This window comes from Sebastes umbrosus, chromosome 13 (assembly GCF_015220745.1).
Source record: "Sebastes umbrosus isolate fSebUmb1 chromosome 13, fSebUmb1.pri, whole genome shotgun sequence".
Classification (NCBI taxonomy): Eukaryota; Metazoa; Chordata; class Actinopteri; order Perciformes; family Sebastidae; genus Sebastes; species Sebastes umbrosus.
Window position 1 is genome coordinate 7172989 of NC_051281.1, and position 20870 is coordinate 7193858.

The window sequence follows — 20870 nt, forward strand, 5'->3', positions numbered from 1 at the left end:
TGCAAGACATTTAGTGCTTTAAAAATGTCTTAAATTACTTAATAAAAATCAATGCAAAATCTAATATGCAGCTTTAATGATGTGTGTTCTTTGCACTCTGAGCTTTGGATGAACTGTAACTTTTATGGATGGACCAGATATAGGGAGCACTATTTATATTGTGCCATGGGTCATATGTGGTTCGTAAAACATCTACAATAAGTAGATAAATATTGTGAGTGCTGTCTTTTAGCATACATTTTGATTTATTTATCTATTTATTCATTCATGTATTAATTAATGTATTTATTCATGTATTTCTTCTTCTTATTATCATTATTCATAGCAAGGTGAGGTTATTTGTATAAGACCTGCTTTCCAAGTAACACATTTAAAATAGATTAAAGATTGAATAGTTGAAGAAATTTGTAAATGTTTCAGACTGAACTGCAAAAAGCAGCAGACCATTATCTGATTTTACACGTAGTTTGCTTGATAGGTTCCCAGTGTCCTTCACCAACTATGAAATAATTCAATACAAGAGCTGTACATGCGTGATTGAATGTCCAGGAGGAGAAATATTTAACGTAAAGGGGGTAAGGATGGCTTCTCAAATGTGAATCATGGAACCATTTTGGCTGATGTGAGATGTGAGAATATATAGAGAACAATTAGCATGCGGTTGAAACAGCTAGCTTCAGAAACGCTGGTAGGTGGATTGTGTTACCTTTGAACAGAGCCAGGCTAGCTGCTTCCACCTGTTTCCAGTCTTTATGCTAAGCTAAGCTAAGGACAACTGTGGGAGTTAATACCTCTTAGTGTTATCGATCTTCTCTGTCTGCAAGAAAACAAATATTTCCCTGAATGTTAAACTATTCCTTTAATCAACATGATTCAAATTTAATATGAGAAACAATAATCTTTCAGAAACATAAAGCATTTGTTTTGCATTTTGCTCAACAGATCATCAGTTTGTAGATTATGTAATTAATTATAAACACATGGTGTGTAAAGATGAAATTCAGTCTGGCTATACAAAAACAAATAAATAAAAACAAACTTCCTTTTCTTCAGATAACAAAAGCATTAATAAATGCATCACTGCACATACCTAAACACATGGAGTTTACGAGAAGGAAAAAAAAACTTCCCAGCAGTGCTCAAGCGTCATATGCCGTGCCAGAAAAAGTATTTTCCATTCCAGCAGTGAAGGATGATTGACAGCTCATAAACCACACGGTGTATCAAAGGCCTGCACACAGGACACGAACGCGGGTGTTATGGGAATAAGTCCGGTACTTTTTGAGCCACCTATCCACCCCAACCTCCTCCCTACACAGCGTTTACCGCTCTTTATATTTCCTGGTTCATGATTATGCTAATTACAAACTAATTGATATTGTGGGATATATACGAATTACAGTATATTATTTTTGTCGTATATAGCTACGAACAGTGTATGAAACTAGCCGTGTTCTGTGACAGACAAACTCCCATTGAAAATAGCAAGGAAGTTGATTTAGTTTCTTTAAAAGTATCCAACCTCTAACTATCTAAAGGAAGTATAGCAGGCCTAACAGCCGGGAATAGATTGCGTGTCAGGGTCTTTTTCGGTAAATAGATTATTAGACTGACGGGAATGGACTGGCAGATACTAGACGCATGAGTAAATAAAAGATGCCAAACTTGAAAAGCCACTTAGTGATTCACCGAGACTGCCTGGTATGCATCTAGGCTAATTATAGCTGGCAAATTCAACAGACCAATGAAACAATAATTATGTAATAAAGTGGTGAAGAATCTGCTCTACTTCTTGTTCAAGGAAGTGGATTGGTAAATAACATCCACACCTGTCACGAAGACATTATGAAAAGAGAAAAAAAACCTCAATAAAAGACATTTAAAGCTGAAGTCTGTTTTAGGTTTACTCTCTAAGATGTCAACATTTTCACCTTTACATCCTTGAGCAGGCTGGTCAAACTGCTCGGAGCTAAAAGAGCTAAAACCTGCTTTAAGTAAGAGTTTAGGTCTGGCCTGCAGAACCACTCAAGAGCTAACTGCAGAGCTAACTGCAGAGAACTTGAGTGGCCTTCGGTCATACATTAAAACATGTGGTTTAATAACATTGTGCAAGACATTTAGTGCTTTAAAAATGTCTTAATTTACTTATTAAAAATTAATGTAAAATCTGATATGCAGCTTTAATGATGTGTGTTCTTTGCACTCTGAGCTTTGGATGAACTGTAACTTTTATGGGTGGACCAGATATAGTGAGCACTATTTATATTGTGCCATCTGTCATATGTGGTTCGTAAAACATCTACAACAAGTAGATAAATATTGTGAGTGCTGTCTTTTAGCATACATTTTTATTTATTTATTCATTAATGTATTAATTCATATATTTATTCATGCATTTCTTCTTATTATTATTATTATTCATGGCAAGGTGAGGTTATTTGTATAAGACCTGCTTTCCAAATATCACATTTAAAATAGATTTAAGATTGAATAGTTGAAGACATTTGTAAATGTTTCTGGCTGAACAAAAAACAACTGACCATTATCTGATTTTACACGTAATAAATTTAAATATTGAAATAATTCAATACAAGAGCTGTACGTGTGTGATTGCATGTCTAGGAGGAGAACGTTTTAACGTAAAGGGGGTAAGGATGGCTTCTCAAATGTGAATCAAGGAACCATTTTGGCTGACAGCCCAGTATGTCTATATTTAGTTTCCTGTTCAACCACATGCCATTTTTTGGAACCTGGTCAAACAATGATGCCTCAGGTGTAGCAAATGGGTGTTTCCTGCCACTCTAACCTGTATATATACACAGCAAGACAATGCTGTTTAAATCACCGACTCCTGACTGCAGCTGGAAGATCAGAGTGGGACTTCCAAAACATCCCAGGTACAGCGGTCAAGCTTCTTCTTGCCTAACTTTTTAACTTTTGTATAGCTTTTCTTCACGCTTACGAATAGCAGATGTACTTCAGTCAACCATGACTTCTTTTAAATTCAGTATTTCATCAGTTGATTGGCGTGTATTTAACAGGAATATGTCTGTCTTTTTCAGAGATGAAGAGCTTCTTGTGCCTGATAGCTGCGGGTCTTTACCTGTGTTTACAAAACCACGTGAATGCTGGTGAGTAATACCTCGATCACACTGAGTTAAATAAATACAGTCATTATAAATGTGTATAAAGCAAGTGTATAGAGCTTGTTTTGTCATTTTAGATCAAAACTAAATACTGAAGGTCACAGATGAACAGGAGTTTATACGATAGTATTTTTCTGTAATTACTGAATTGATATTGTGCACCTGAAAGAAACCTGCTTTGTAGCTTCAGTAATCTACTTAAAAAAACATCAATATTAACAGAGAATGAGAAAATAAAGAAACCACGGCGAAAGGTGACTGGATTGTGTTTACGACAGCAGAAAGCAGACTAACTGAAAGATGTTATGTGCCTTCAGAACCAAGATTGAGCAGAAGTATCATCGAAAGAGCCGTGATTGAAGCCAAGGCCACAGTCGACTCAGCTTATGAGTACTCCAGAAGAGAGTGAGTGACCAAACCTGCTGAACTGCTGCACAAGTTCTGCAGTGATAGAAAAATAAATGTGACGGTATAAAATAGGCCTGCATTAAAATCATGCATGCAAATCTGATCTCTCCACGCAACACAGGAGCGTTGATCGTGTGAGGAGGAATGCAGTGAGTCCTTCAGACATCCTGCGGTTGTTGAAGCAGCCTGTTGGGCTAACCCGTACTGCCGTGCGTGCTGCTGACTATATGGATAATGCCATTAAACTAATCAAGAGGTCTTCACATGGACGTCAAAAACGCTCCATCAATGCCACAGGTGTGTATCCGAAATAGGTTCTTTTAATTTTCCATACAGGTGGCTGCAAGTCACAGCTTTGTTAATTTTTCTATTTCCTGTCTCTGTTGATTAGATCTGATCTCTGAGGAGGATCTGCAGGTCATTGCTGATCTGACAGGCTGCACTCCCCGACATCGTCTCCCTTCCTGCAAGACCACTCCGAATTTAAACAAGTTTCGCACTGCAAGCAGCGTCTGCAACAACAGGTGAGGCAGCTGCTAAGTAGCAACTTTGAGATTGACAGGTGAAGGAAAAGAACAAGTGACAAATATGTTCACAGCTAACTGGCTGCTTGATTTGTTTACCCTGAGGCAAAAGTTAATCTTGCCAAAGACTTTGCTCCCACTTCTCTGTCTTTTTGTTACAAATGGGAGTAGACAGTAATTGCCAGTGTGCGAGACAAATAGAAAGTAATGATTAATTAATTGAATCAATTATTAAATTCTTATTTCTTTGTCTAGAAACAACAATCTCTGGGGATCCTCCAACACACCTTTCACCCGCTGGCTCCCTGCTGAGTACCAGGATAGAATCTCTCTGCCCAAAGGCTGGGACCCTAAGCGAAGAGTCAACAGACGTCTTCTTCCTTTGGTACTATATAGATATACAGTATATATACAGTATTATTTTGGCAATGAAAAACTGTCATGGCCATTTTCAAAGGGGTCCCTTGACCTCTTACCTCAAGATATGTGAATGTAAATGGGTTCTATGGGTACCCACGTGTCGCCCGTCTACAGACATGCCCACTTAATGATAATCACATGCCATTTGGGGCAAGTCATAGTCAAGTCAGCACACTGACACACTGACAGCTGTTGTTGTCTGTTGGGCTTGAGTTTGCCATGTTATGATTTTAGACACATCTCAAATTTCCCTTTAAGGTACCTTTTGAACTGATAATATATGCTCATTGTCTGCATCCTGTCCTCAGGTACGGGAAGTGTCCAACAGAATTATGCGAACAGAAAACTCTGATGTGGAGAGCGATCCACTCTTCACTCACATGGTGACAATATTCGGCCAGTGGACTGACCATGACATGACCTTCACTCCTCACTCTCCTGTCATCCGTTCATTCAATACGGGTATTGACTGTGAGAAGAGCTGTGAACGTACAGAGCCCTGCTTCCCCATTCAGGTCAGTGTCGTTGCATTACACAAGAAAAAGACATAAATACGTCTAAAACACACACATGCTAACTGCATCTTGTCATCTGAACAGATTCCCAGGAACGACCCCCGCTTTGGCAAGAACTCAGAAGAGTGCATCCCTTTCTTCCGCTCATCAGCAGCTTGTGGTTCCGGCAACACAGGCCACGTCTTTGGTGCAAGCACCGTCCGTCAGCAGATGAACTCTCTCACAGCTTTCATCGACGCAGGTCAGGTGTACGGTGCAGACGATGTCAAAGCTCGTTTCCTACGCAACCTCACCTCAGATAACGGCCTGCTGAGGGTCAACTCTCAGTACGAAGACAACGGCCGCGAGCTCCTGCCCTTCGCCTCCATGGCTTCCAGCATATGTGCCAACCGAGCCCGCATTACTAAAGACGTTAATGCAGTGGAGGTGCCCTGCTTTGTGGCTGGTGAGTGGCAGCAAAAACGCTTATGTACGATGTTTTTTACATAATATGTACAACAGTATGTAGAATACAATACCAATAACTCGATCTCAAGTATGACACATTGTGGTTGTCATGGTTAACACAGCTGAGGTAAGTCAATCCATAATTGCAGTTATTAAAAGCAGCCGTCTGCTTTGTCCCCCAGGTGACGAGCGCACCAACGAGCACATTGGTCTGACCGCTGTTCACACACTGTTCATGCGTGAGCACAACCGTCTGGCACGTGCTCTGGCCAAACTCAACCCTCACTGGGACGGAGAGACACTCTACCAGGAATCACGCAAGATCATGGGAGGATATTCACAGGTTAGAGAGGGGAAAATTTTGCATTCATGATTTAAGGGATGGATGGTATGTCTTTGAATGGTTTAGGTAACTAAACTTTTTTGTCTCTTATAGGTTCTGACTTACAGAGACTACTTACTTCACATTGTTGGTCCGGACTTCATTACCAGTCATCTGTCTACCTACCCTGGCTATGATGAAAACGTGGACCCCAGGATCGCCAATGTGTTCGCCACGGCTGCCTACAGATTCGCCCACCTGATGGTTCAGCCTTTCATGTTTCGTCTCAATGAGCAGTACCAGGAGCACCGGGATTACCCCAGCCCACTGCTGCACAAAGCCTTCTTCACACCGTGGAGGATCACCTTTGAAGGTATGGCCAAGATCTTTAACTTGTTAGTATTCATCTTAATTGAAAATATTAAATCACTAAAGGAAAGATGAACATCAGACAGGAGAGAATGCATGACTTAGTCCAACTGAATGCAGGTGATTTCAGTAGGGTGAATCATTTCTTACTTGCTTCCTGACAGGAGCGCTGCTCAGCAGTCAGTGCTGCCACTGATGGCTGGAGGCTTTATTGCAATAATACTGATGTAGGAGCATTGGCTGCTATAGTGTGCTGTGCAAGCAGACAATTGTCTACTTACAATGGACTATTGGTAACAAACTGTAAAAACTGTACTGGTCTCCTGGGCAAAAGTGCGGTGTATTTTTGGACCCACCAATCCACCCTGACGGCTTCCATACACGACGTTCCCCGGTCTTATACATGAACGGTGTATGAGAACAGCCTGCAGTAGTTAACACTTAAAATGTCTTCCCTTGTATTCTTCAGGTGGTGTGGACCCAATCATCAGGGGCCTGGTGGGTAGTAAGGCCAAGCTGAACACGCAGGATAACATGTTGTCTGATGAGCTGAGGGAGAGACTGTTTCAATTCTCCAGCCAGTTGGCACTGGACCTGGCCTCCCTCAACCTGCAGAGAGGCAGAGACCATGGACTCCCTGGTACTACTCTCATTTAGTCTTTCTATTGATTTTGTCTGCATCTGAGCCTTTCCAGGCATTATCGATCATACGTTATCTTAAACATGGCTATATTTTCTCCCTTTGTGTCCCTTCTCAGGCTACAACGAATGGCGGAAGTTCTGTGGGCTGTCACAGCCACGAAATCGTCGAGAGCTGTCAAAAGTGCTGAAGAACAGAAAGCTGGCCAAGGAACTGATTTCTCTCTACCGCAAACCTGACAACATCGATGTGTGGCTGGGAGGAGTGGCTGAGCCGTTTGTCCCTGGAGGAAGAGTGGGACCCCTGTTTGCCTGCTTGATCGCCACCCAGTTCCAGAAGGTCCGCCAAGGAGACCGGTAAGCACTGAACTAAACATGTACTGAAGATGTGGAGATGGCTGTGTTAGTCGCACTTTCAAACATGAACAAACTGTCAATTTCAGATTTTGGTGGGAGAACAAGGGAGTCTTCACTAAGGCCCAGAGGTACTCCCTGAAACAGACCTCACTCGCCCGCATCATCTGTGACAACACCGGTATCACTGAGGTACCAGCCAAGCCCTTCCAGTACCGGCCCAGACGGTCCGGTTACACTAAATGTAGCAAAATCCCGGCCTTTGACCTCAGTCCCTGGAGGGAGATTGTTCATTAGAAATCCTCACTACAGCGGTCTGACAAAAGACAGCTACATCTCAGGGCGTCTGATTTTACTGTGTAAGATGAGACTTTTGTATATAGTATGTACATGATAATCATAATGTACTTGATTTCGGACCCCAGGAAGACTAACTGGTGCCATTGGTATCAGCTAATGGGGATCCTTTTTAAATAATAAATAAATCATACGTCACATTTCTTTGATCAACTGCTGGAAATGAACGTGCTTGATATGAGTGCCAGCTATCAGTTGAAATGTGATATTTTCTGATTTTCTTATATTCGTTGTAAATGACTGTGAACTATCTGATTAATTGTAAATACAGTAATGTACATTACATGGTGTGTATTTTTCCAAAACAAATATGTGGAATATGGTGTTGTTTGTGAGTTTAAGATTTACATCACCTTACAGTAAGTGTAATATAATAAATAAGTGTTATTCGATTAACTATGACTCAGTGTAAATTTTCTAACAATATTTTCAAGATCTCTGGTGTTTGTGCAACATCGGACCAGGAGAAAATACATGTTGAAGGGGTCATGCTGGCTTCGTATAGACGGTGTTTAAATAAATAACATGTATAATAAAGATCATATATAATAATAATCATATTGATCGTACTGTGTGTCATTGCTTGAGCTCTTTATCTGCATGATCTTTAAACTATGAATTATTAGAAAATGTGTTTAGAAAGCATGATTTATGATATGCTTTATATATACTTGAAGTGTGCCATTTTGCTTCAAATGTGTGAGCAGTGTTTGCTGTTTAGTTTGGTTAACTTTCACCATGTAGGAATACAAATTATGGTTAGTTAATAATAACGTTAACCAACCAATAAATACCTACAACTCCAAAGTACATTCAAACAACATTTTATACTGTATATAAAAGGCAGCTTTTCCCCCTCATACTGTAGTTCCTATCTGAGTTCTCATCTGTGGCACTATAATACTGATTTGATCTTTTTTAATTATTAAAACCTCTTCTAAAACCACCAATATCCAACAATATTATCAAAATCGAGCATGTTTTTATGAATTTTTTTGTCATAGTGTTTTCCTTTACTGAATCTATCCACCTATTCCAACACGGTCTCACTGCACTTCGTGAAATTATCACAAAATTGAATCATTTTGACATTTTAACAATTACACTGATCGGCGGATTGAGGGGCATAATAATTATTTGTCTGTACATCACATACAGTCTCCTGAACTTCCTCAAAATGCTTGGAGTTTCTACCTCCTAAGAAGCTTTTATAATATAACATAAGCCTTGGCATTTCTTCTAATTTAGTTATTATGGCCTAGAACACCGTGAACATGGAACATAATGTGAGTACAATATATGTCCTGACTCACAATTATCCTGGCGTTGCAGATGATTACTTGCTCTTCTTTTCGAGAGAACACGGCCATCAAATACGAGTCAGTTCAGTCATTAGTGCTCCCATAGAGTCACATATTTTGCCGTATTTGAGGCATGTTCAGCAAACAATTTCTTCATTTTGTGTACTTTCTCAAGGCTGACTTTTTCGCCTGTCAACTTTTAGACATACTCTCACATGAATCCACGTGGTGGATGAAATACCTGAATGCCACACTTGAGTAAAATACATATCTAACCAGGATATGACAGTAGAAGTTCAAGTCACCTATTAGAATATTACTGACTGATATTTACTGTACTTAAGAATTGTAATTTTCTGATAAATGTACTTGAGTATTGAGAGTAAAAGTACAAGTAAATGCTGTTAATAAAAAAGCAAGCAAGTGGAGGCTACATTACACTTGAAGAAAAAGGAGGTCTTCACAACTTGAAAGACTTAAAGTAGTGCTGTCAAAGTTTAGCTTGTAGCATGATGATCCGACATGCAGCCTGCCTGGATTTAAGTGGAAATCAAAACTTAACTACGGCTTTGAGAGCACTTTGAGAGCACCTGCGCATCACGTGAATGATGTAACTTGCACTGCTTGCGAGGACCACTGTTTGGTTACAATAGCAACCAGTAACGAAGATGCTTAGGGGAAATGTATCGGAGTAAAAGTACACATTTTATTTTGGAAATGTAGTGGAGTAGAAGTGAAAGTTGACAGAAAAAAAACAAACTAAAAAGCACAAATACTCTCAAAAAATACTTAAATACTGTAATAAAGTATTCTGACTTTGTTACATTACACCACTGTTGAAGATCAGCTGCTCACATTCAGCTGTGTCAACCCAGATGAACTCATTAAAAAGACCACACTGGTGGATTTGCAGGTGTTAGTCTGATATCTTCACGATAAGCCAAAGGCTTGAAAGTAACTTGACAACCTTTAAAGTGAAGTGTTAATTGCCTTTATATAATTTTTTGTGTTATTATTACTCACACAGGATAATGCAGTTGCTATATGGAAACTGTTTTTGAATGTGCTTTCAAGGACATTCTGACTTTGTCACGGTGGCTTGTATCACATTTTTTCAAGTCACTGCAAATTGCTTTTTCTTTGTGTGTTGAAATGAATGGAATCCAGCTGCAGATTTGGCAGTAGGTTTGGGAAACGGCTGGCAGTAATTTTAAATAATAGTTTAACATTTTGGGAAATAGGCTTATTTACTTTCTTGCCAAGAGTTAGACGAGAAGACCAATAACACAGATATGTAACAATTCTGGTTTACATGCTGTAACTATGATCGGCAAGCTCATGGTGACAAGTCACAGCACCCGGCTGCTGTCCACCAAGAAACTTTTACAGCATGAAACCCTCCGTAAAATAAATAACCCAACAGCAATACAAAAACACTAACACTGATCAGAACATTGGTCAATCCTCAGCCCGATATTTCACAAACGCTATATTGACTCCCACTGACTTCTTGTGTGTTCTGAATGGTAATCATACATATTATTAAGTTAAAAGCACAACTGACAAATAGTGAGTTATGAACAAATGCAAAAAATGCAAACAGAGCCTAGTTCAGGAGAATTATCTGGGTGAAAAACCCCTGAAATGATTGAATGCATTGGACGTTTCTGATCCAAAAATAGGTTTCATATCATTCTCGTATCATGTTTGCAGAAACGCAATGCCAAGTGGTTAACGTTGTGAAACGATTAGTTAGGTTTAGGCAACACAACTACTTGGTTAAGGTTAGAAAAAGGATGATCATGGTTTGCGTTCAAATAATGTAACAACATAACAACGTAACGTAACAATGCAACAAAACCATTATAGTTAGGTTTAGGAAAGAACTACACGGTTGGGCTTAAAACTACTACGATTGTAACACCGAGCATTGTGAACACAGGACACGAACAAACAGCTGATTATAACATGTAAATGAAACTTAACACATAGGATGGCTATTTAATTTTAATGCTTATAAGTTGGCTACTTTTGTTTCTCAATCTTGGAAAAAACGTCAGGATGGTTTATTTGTTTAGTATTATATGTAATTTTTACTCTGGTTTCTGCCTTTGTCTTTTTCTAAATAATGGTGTCTCGTAAGCCCGTTTGGGCTGGGCATATTATTTATGCATGACACAGTAATAAAATAAAATCAAATTAAAAAAATGTACCAGACTGTCACGCTCCATATTCATGGGAGATGGAGGACGTTACCTCCTATGAACCCGGTTAGAACCACTCTGTGAGGGATAATATCTCTACAAGCACCTCCAGCGCATGGATGTACCAGACACAGACTCAGCTCAGGGTTTAACCTGTCTGGGGCAAAATGGTGCTCTACAGGGGAGGTGGCTTAGTAGCAGAGCTCTGTCCAGATTCACATAAATGCCAGCAGGTATACGCACATTAGCAAAATGGACTGCATCAATACGAGAACCAAGGATAATATTCTCTTTTTTTTACTGGAGTGCCAGTTCAAAATATCCTCAGGCTAAGTAGGTTCAGTGACCCTCAGATGTATCACTCAATATAGAGATGTAAAAGTGCAACACATAAATTGAGTTAACAGAAGGAGGCCTCAGTAAAAATATTGTTGTGTACTTCATCTATAGCCCCCTTGAGTATCTGTTCAGGAACACATGGTAAATGGTAAATGGACTTACATTTATATAGCACCTTTCTAGTCCTCCGATCACGCAAAGTGCTTTAAACTAAATGCCGGCATTCACACATTCACACACACATTCACACAAACATTCATACACCGATGACAGAGGCTTACATGCAATTAACCTGCCCATTCTGGTGTGGAGAGGAGGTTGTGTTGCTCTCACTCTATCTATTTGGCGTAGAGAGGAGGTCGTGTTGCTCTGGCTCTATCGGTTTGGTAAAGGGGAGACTCATGGGTACCCATAGATCCCATTTTCATTCACATATCTTGAGGTCAGAGGTCAAAGGACCCCTTTAAAAATGACCATGACAGTTTTTCTTCACCGAAATTTAGCGTACGTTCAGCTTTTCTTAGATACAAATGTGTGGGGGGGGGGCTTCAAGGAAAATAGGTTGAGAACCACTGCACTATGAACGAGATCATGCTAGCCTGCTTGTGTTTAAACCAAATTGTTCCTGTTGATTTTATAGGAGCATTTCAGTTCAACATTGAGCTGCAGAGTGTTCATCTTTATACCAATCAACTGGTGGTCTTCACAGCTTCGTTATGGCTGCTGAGATCATACACCTGCTTTTCATCCTCTATTACATGTCTCCGCAGGTATACACACTAACATGACTACTACAAAACGTGCATCCAGCCTCATTAATTGCCTGCTTCTTTGTTATCCATATTGTATTTCAGATATTTAATACGACAGGCTTTCTAGGGTTTTTATATTCACTGAGGGGCTTCACAAACTCAGACTTGACCTCATAATGTGCAGACAGGGCTCATTAGTCTGCTCACATGAACTCTCTCACCCTTTTGGATTGGAGATGCTTTTTTGTTTCAGACCAATTATCCCTGGACATACCACTGTTTGCTACAGAGACTGGCGAGAATCAATCCAACATGAGGATCATTAACAGTATAGAGATTGGTTTGAGGCTGAATCGCTGATGAAGCCACTGTGTTTACAGCTGACTCAGAGCACCTTTTGTTTCCTCTAATCTCTCACCCTGATGAATGAAACAGGACATTAGATTTCCCCCTTTGACTGTACACCTCTTCAATTATTAAGGAAAAAGAAATATCTGATCACATTAACAATAATGTGTTGATGACAATGTTGATGTTGTTGTGAGAATATAATAGCATTAATCTTCTCTGTGATTTCTTCCATATAACAGCTCTTAGTCGGGTCATAATCAAGGCTCCTTGTGTTTTTTACAGCAATTTTTTTTTCATGCCTCTAACAGCTGTGACCGGAGGCGTTATGTTTTCAGGTTGTATGCTCGTCTAGGGCGGTCAATCAATTAAAATATATAATCTCTATTAATCGCATGATTGTCCATAGTTAATCGCGATTAATGGCACATTTGTTATCTGTTCAAAATGTACCTTAAAGGGAGATTTGTCAAGTATTTGATACTCTTACCAACATGGGAGTGGGCAAATATGCTTATTTTATGCAAATGTATGTATATAATTGTTATTGGAAATCAATTAACAACACAAAACAATGACAAATATTGTCCAGAAACCCTCACATGTACTGCATTTAACATAAAAAATATGCACAAATCTTAACATGGCAAACTGAAGCCCAACAGACAGCAACAGCTGTAACAGGGGGACAGCCCTAAACCCTCACGGCCTTTGCAGTAACGCGCCTCAAATCTGTGACTGTGGATCAATATGTAAACTTAATGTGTGAGATTACTGCTCAGGCTGCCACCTAATTAACGGCTCGCAAACATTGTGCTGCTGTCAGCATCCGACTCACAGGTGACAGTACTTCAATGTTCACCAATACCCCTTATAGATTTTCTTCACAGTATCTCATCAAAGCATGTTGCAGGGGCTGGGGATGTGATGGGTCAGCATGGGACGACCGTACCAGTAAAGCACCAGGCTCTAATCTCACTTTACTGTTGTGGAGAACATCTACTGGGAAGTGCTTGAGCCACATTATAGTCTTCACCAGCAACAGGTGCATGTTCTTAATGGGTACTATGTGTAATCCAGTGTATACATATAGTACCTCTTTGGCCACTTAACATGGCATCCTGACCTGAACATCCATCCATCCAGCCATTATCTGTAACCCGCTTATCCTATTCAGGGTCGCAGGGGGGCTGGAGCTGATTCCAGCTGACATTGGGTGAAGGCAGGGTACACCCTGGACTGGTCACCAGTCTATCACAGGATTGACACATAGAGACAGACGACCATTCAAGCTCACATTCACACCTATACGGGCGATTTAGAGTCACGTAAAAAGGAAAAGAAAGCCATTGTGATGTGTCCTATACACTACAAATCCAGAAGTACGCGGACACCACAACATTGCACCCATATCTGACTGTTGAATATGTCATGAGTCTTAATAATATGCTGCTATACAACAGCCTCCACTCTTCTGGAAAGGCTTTCCATAAGATATTAAAACATGTCTGTTTACATTTGGATGTTGTGTTGGATTGTGTGGAGGTCAGGGCTCTGTTCCATACAAAACAACCCCATTATTCCTCCTCCACAAAGCATGTGCATTCAGGCAGGCAGCGTTCTCCGAACCCAGTCCCAGAACATCAGATCGCTCGAGAGCGAAACGAGGTTAATCACTCCAGACAAAATGTTTCCACAGCTCCCTAAGGCCAGTTCTTGAACAGTGTTGACTGTGCTTTCCATGGCTATTTAACTTCTGTTTATGCATTTTGTGCTTCAGCACTCTGCAGTTCTTTTCTGTGTGTTTGTGTGGCCTCTCAGGCTAATTACATGTTCTCATCCCAACTCGTCACATACTGCCGCTTTGCTACCCTTGGCATCAAACGCCCCTTTAGGTTTTGGCATCAAAACCACTTAGTTGGGTTGAGGACAAAACATCGTGGTTGGGCTTAAAACTACTTTGTTTGTAAAGTGAAAATTAATCTGTTTTTGTAGTTGTTGTGAACACGGGACGAAACCGAACGGCTGGTTGTAATATGATAATGAAACTTAATGAACGAGACACGAACAGCGGTCTCCTGGATGAAATCCCTATGTTTGTTGTACCCATCCACCTCGCATCCCGCCCGCCCTGCGTGTCTTTTCCTTCTTTAAACTACGCAACGTATTCTCATACAACGGTTCGTATGATATCTTATGAAAAGGTTATTCCTCCTTTTTTTGTTTGTTTTCCAACAAATGTCCAGCAACACGTGTCAATTTCCGCTCGTTACATGCATACAGTATTTTCAAAATAAACTTCTGTCTTCACGGGAAACAACTTCCTTAGGTTTATGCAATAAAAATGATTGACTTCGTTAGGATTAGGCAAGAAAACTAATAAGTTAGGTTTAGGAAAGGTTTGACTTTTAATAACAAATACATTTTGTGGGATATATATGAATTAGCATTGGTTTTCGTAGGTATAGCTATGAACAGTGTATGAGACCAGTCTGAACTATGTCCCCACACTTCCGGCTTACTTTCCCTGAGTGTTTAATATTGACGTGGATGGGTTTACATTGTGGTTATTGGAAAGCCCGGTGTGTCTCATACTGGCACTAAAGGGTGGCTTGTGCGTCGGTATCGAACACAGACTGCCGTGATAAAGCCTCGGTGTTTGACGCCCTGGGAATGAGAACGGGGCCCTAGGCGTTTCCGCTTCACAATATCAGCACTGACAGCTGACTGGAGAAAATCTAGCAGGGCGGAGGTACCATCCTTGATTTTATGCACTTGTTAACAATTACTGTGGCTGACGCACCAGAGCCCACTAATTAATGGAGACATCTGCATGTTTACGGAGACTTAGCGCATTGTGTCTATTTCTGTCTTTGTCATGTGTTCTGGGAGAGGAAGGGCTGAGGCTGTTAAAGGCACTTGATAGATAATTGAGCCAGGTCTTTCAAGGGCTTTCACATTCTTCCTGCCTCTGTCGTGACAACACAACAAATGTGAGCAACAAACCTCCAATCACCTTGTGACCTTTTATTTCTAATAATTCTTATGCTCGCTGATCTCAAGAGGAAAATGTTGTTTTTACAGAGCACTGATACCAGAAATTACCCAAGCTGTATGGAAGCCCATAGGGGCCTTTATTAAAATGATCATGTAAATCAAAATGTAATTCCACAATAGCATTATAATTGTCAACATATGTATGTGTTATTTGAGTAAAAATTCTCATTTTTACATTCTTGTATGGGCGTTCTATGACCATATTAAAATGAAAACGGAAAATGTGTGACATTTAATTTTCAAAGTCGTACCCCGCCGTACAGAGTACAATATTCAAAAGTAAATTAAAATCTGAAAATTTAAATGCAAAATAAACAATGTAACCTAATTTTCCATTTATGCAAACAATATTTAAGTCAAAATGAAAATGCAATTTTCTAACAATTAGATTTAATTTTCAAAGACTTCATATGCTGTAAAGTGGACAATATTCACATGTCAAAATTAAAATGCACTATAAACAATGTAGCCTTATTTTCCATTTGAGCAATATATAACATCATCAACATCATATACATTTGTTTTTTTTACCCTCCCTATGCCCACCCTTTCCCGTTTTAAAAATGTACATTTCCTCAGAGTGCATTTTAACTGACCTGCTTTTTACAGTTATATAAATGCACTTCACAGGGGTCATTTTACTTGTACTTGAGTAGAATTTCTTAAATGTACTTTTTATCCCTGCCAGCTGCAGTATAAGATGTGCGAGACTTTTATTTTAGTGCAGAACAGTTGTTTTAACATCTTTTCCTGACCTTGGCAAAACGTGTTGCAGTTGGCATGGGAACGCTGCAGAAGTAATGAGTGTTTCTAACGGCTTTGAAAGCCTACTAAGAAAAAACAAACACGCTTTGAGTCAATCTGTAAGGAATGATAAAGATTACAGTGATAGGATTAAAGATAATAGTGCTAAGCTTCCACTGTAGAAAATAATGAAAGCTGTTGACAGTGACTTTATTAACCTGCTTCATGATTTTGAGCTCCAGAAATGAAACTCCATTCACCTCCATTGCAGGCTACTAGAGGAAATGAAACACATGACAAAAGTGTTCAACATGCACACATCAGTTTCGCACAATTGTAGCAATATTACAATAACTACAATACTAATGTCAGAGCTGCTGTTTACATCGCAAGACGTTTTTTGTCTCAGACATTTGTCATGTTGATGTGAGGGCGCACAAACTACACAGCTAATCTCAGATGAGTTATACTGATTATTAAACTTGGAGACAGCAGCGCCACAGGTATCCAGCCAGAAAGCAGACGGTCCGTGAGGCAAAGTATAATGGGAGTAAAGTAAAAAACAAAACAAAAATTCAACTGAAGTTAGTCTAACGTAGATTTAAAATGTTTTTCCATATGTTGTCATGTATAAAATTAAGCAAAATTAACTACTTGATTACTATAAGCAAATTGTTTAAACAGCATTTGTATAAGAATGATTCTGTCCCGAGCTTTTTGATCCATATAAGGTACAGGTGAAACTAATCAAGGCGGGGCAGACAATCAAAACTGGCGGGAAAACACACAAAGGCAGGATGTGAAGTGATATGAAACAAGAGGAGGAATGAGTAACAAAATAAAACAGGAAACACTAAACCTGACTGATGAATAAAACAGAATGAAACAAAGGAAAAACATAACCTAGAAGTAGATTATGACAAAAGAAAAATGTGTTGAATTCTAAAGTTTGACATAAAATCATGCAAACATTAAAAGGACATTCCACGTGTCATAAGAACGCATTTTAACCTTTTCGCGTGTCATTTTGTACGCCTCTTTTCCCATGTCATTTTTACACGACGCAAAAAAATGATGGTAACTGCTGTTAGGTTGAGGCAACAAAACCACTTAGTTAGGGTTAGGAAAAACATCATGGTTGGGCTTCAAATAAGTACGTAAACTAAATACAGAAACATACAGAAAACACGTCACAAATGTCACTTTGGGACACAAACACAGGTCTCCTGATTGAATGTCCTTCAAACAACATATTTTTCGTGCTTTTTCCAATGAATGTCCAGCAACACGTGACTCACGTGTCAATTTCCGATCCACTCTTTTTGAAATAAAACTACTTAGGTTTAGGAATACATCGACTTGGTTAAGTTTAGGCAATAAACTACTTAGTTAGGTTCAGGAAATGATTGTGGTTTGGCTTAAAATAACTGTAAGTGCCGTAACTTAAGTACGGAAGTTAGGTGACAAATAAATCAACGGTCATCAATCAATGGTTTCACAGGGGACATGAACACCGGTCTCCTGGGTGAAAGCCTGGTGTTTTCTGAAATACCCATCCACCCTTCTTTATATTTCTCGGTTTAAAATTACGTGGATTACATAAGAATTGATTTATGTTTTTGTGGTGTCTATATGTACATAAATCAATACCTTCAATTTCAAGACTATTACACAAACTGCTGTGCGACTGGGCTGCACATTTATAGTCCCATCCCTACAAAGACATTACATATAGATATTGTGGGCTCCGTGTTGTCCTGTTAGGCTGTCGTCCATGTAACATGTAATCATACAATTTGATAAGTGTGATGTTTATCTCTCTGCTACTTCCTTTAGTTTTGTCTGGCTCACCACGCCGGAGCCACAATAACTGAATGGACTGTGTTCCAGCAGGGTAATCTATACTATTATACAAGGCTCTTCTTCTGCTGCTAATATATTTTATGTTTGCACTGCTATACAACATATTACAAAAATAGTATTATTGTTTTGGGCTTTTAGTGCCAAAAAGCATTCAAATAACATACATTAGTCTGGAAACAAGGCTAGACAACAATCAAAATGTAAATACCTTAAAGTGTGTCTGAGTGGAAACACAGAAAGCTGAAATAAAGCAAAAACGTTTTAACGCTTGACTGAGGTCAATTGCTGATCTGTGTGGACCGATGAGACAGTAACTTTCCTAAAGTGAATAGATGAAACAAACAGAAATGAAGCGTAATATTAGTTCAGGCAGAGCACAGAAGTTGCACTTGTATTGGCAGATTGGCAACAGCTATTTGCTTCACAATGATTCAATCAAGCATCTAATCATATGCAGGTGCACAGCCTTACACTTATCACTGTTTCTCTGATGATCTCCCGCCATCACCCCAACCTCCTCATGTGCTACTTTATGATGTTAAGTCAATATTCATGTTTTTGTTTATCTGCTGCTCACATTTATAGAAAGCTTCCTTAAACAGAGGAGCTTTTTCTGCGAAATTGAACTTCTTCAAAATGTAACCGTCTCACTTTTAATGAAGACATATTGTCCTATATAACAATCAGTCTCTTGAGGCAACGTGTTCTCATACAACGGTTTGTATGATATCTTATAAATAAGTTATTCCTCCTTTTTCGTTTGTTTTCCTACGAATGTCCAGCAACACGTCTCAATTTCCGCTCGTTACAAGCATACAGTCTTTTCAAAATAAATTTCCGTCTTCACAGGAAACGACTTCCTTAGGTTTAGGCAAATAAACAACTTAGTTAGGTTTAGGAAAAGGTCGACTTGGTAAGGCTTAGGCAACAAAAGTACTTAGTTAGGTTTAGGAATAGATAGCGGTTTGGGTTAAAAAAAACTCTGTAAGTGGCGTTACGTAAGTAAAAAAAAGAGTCTTACAATATCGGTGAAGCGTTTCCAAGATGGAAAAAAATGTAGTCTAGTCTATTAGTAACATTTTCTCTCTCTTTAGCCTTCTGCGTGAGCGGTGAGCAGCAGTCGTACGGCTAATTACGAGTAACAGAAGGCTAAGCTAAACTATTAGCAACGTTTTCTCTCCATCTCTGAAACACTAGGCCGATATTGTAACTGTGACACATTTGTAATGCTTACAACTGTGAAATGGTCCATACCAGAATGAAGGCAGTCATGAAGACATACCGTGTTAAAAACTTCAAGATATCTAGACCTCCGTGGAGCCTGAGGCTGGATTGATTATTTCTGAACATGTCTTTCAAGCCCAAAATGGTAAAAACATGAATTCAGTGTGTTAGCTTACTGTCTAAGTTCCTCGAGCATTATGCTGCTAAAGCACCGACCAGCTCTATTCAGCTTGGTACAATGTTCTTCAGTAAGACACTGAATGAAAAGAAAATGCTCAGGGAAATGGAAGCACATATTGAGGGTGTAATTAGGACTGCAAGTCCCTAGAGGAATAACTATTTAGGTTAATGTTGAAGCTGAGCTAACACCACTTACTCAAAGCCTTACTTCGTTCTCTCTTCTCTACAACTTATATAACCACTAATTATCAGATCTTTCATGGCACGTAATGTGTAAAATTAAATGCCGCCACCGTGGAAACAATTTATTGTTAGATTAAGGCAACAAATTACTTGATTAGATTTAGGAAAGAAAAGATCATGGTTTGGGTTAAAAGAACTACGTTTGTTATGCAACTTTTTTACGTAGCGTTGGAATTTAAAATAACCCGTTCGCATGGAAAGGCGTATAAATGCCCCGATAATGCGCAAGGCGTTTAGCGTGCAATAAATACGCCTTTCTTGATTTCCGTGTATCTTTTTTACGCCACGTATCCAGTATGGACTGCAGTGTAAATGCATCCCTGTATAAATGCTACGGTAAGAGTTAGTGACGTAGTATAAAAAGCGAGAAAGACCACTTATGGCGGGCGGGAGGGGAGGTTGGATAGGCCCAACAAACACAGGACTTTTAACCAGGAGACCGGCGGTCGAGACCGGTGTTTTTATTGTACGTTTTGTAAGTTAAGTTAGTGATGTTTGGCACATGACGAATGTCTCATGTTTTTTGTTTGTGAAGTGTTTTCCGTAGTTGTTTCCATACGTGTTTTACTTAGTTTATTTACTTATTTTAAGCCCAACCATGAAGTTTTTCCTTACCTTAAGTGGTTTTCTTGCCTGAATTTAAGTTAGTGGGTTTTTTTTTACACAGGTCATGAAACACTCGTCTCCTGGTTGAAAGTCCCGTGTTGGACCCATCCATCCAGCTGTCCACCCCAACCTCCTCCCTATGCCATCCCTATGAAATACGTTTTATTAAAACATATTTCTGTTGAACCTGGGAATTGGTGTGTCCACCACAACAAAGGATCCTAATTGACTTTCCATTGGCATTTCCGTGATGCCGACACATTACTTTACCACCACCACGTAATGCGCTGTTAAGAGGCCGTGGTCATTTCACATATTTCTGTGAGATCAGGCTGTATTTATCATGTAAATGGTATCATCTAAACTCTTAGTCCTACATGTGTTGTATATGTTTTTTCCGTGCTTAAAATGCTTAACTGAAATAAAATTTGGAACTATAAACAACAGCGAGAAAAAAGACACACATCAGACAGTATAGGCGTACTGGCTAATGGGATCGCCATTTGTT

General features: G+C 39.4%; 1 protein-coding gene across 1 annotated transcript; it reads left to right on the plus strand.

Annotated features, from left to right (window-relative positions):
- Nucleotides 1-2861: 2861 nt before the first annotated feature.
- On the plus strand, nucleotides 2862-7634 carry LOC119500645 (eosinophil peroxidase-like). The gene is made up of 13 exons (XM_037790488.1): nucleotides 2862-2897; nucleotides 3063-3131; nucleotides 3464-3551; nucleotides 3676-3851; nucleotides 3946-4078; nucleotides 4334-4463; nucleotides 4807-5013; nucleotides 5098-5458; nucleotides 5643-5803; nucleotides 5897-6155; nucleotides 6621-6791; nucleotides 6910-7147; nucleotides 7234-7634. The coding sequence occupies exons 2-13, from the start codon at nucleotides 3065-3067 to the stop codon at nucleotides 7439-7441; spliced, it is 2199 nt and encodes a 732-aa protein (XP_037646416.1). The 5' UTR covers nucleotides 2862-2897; nucleotides 3063-3064; the 3' UTR covers nucleotides 7442-7634.
- The last annotated feature ends 13236 nt before the right edge of the window (nucleotides 7635-20870 follow it).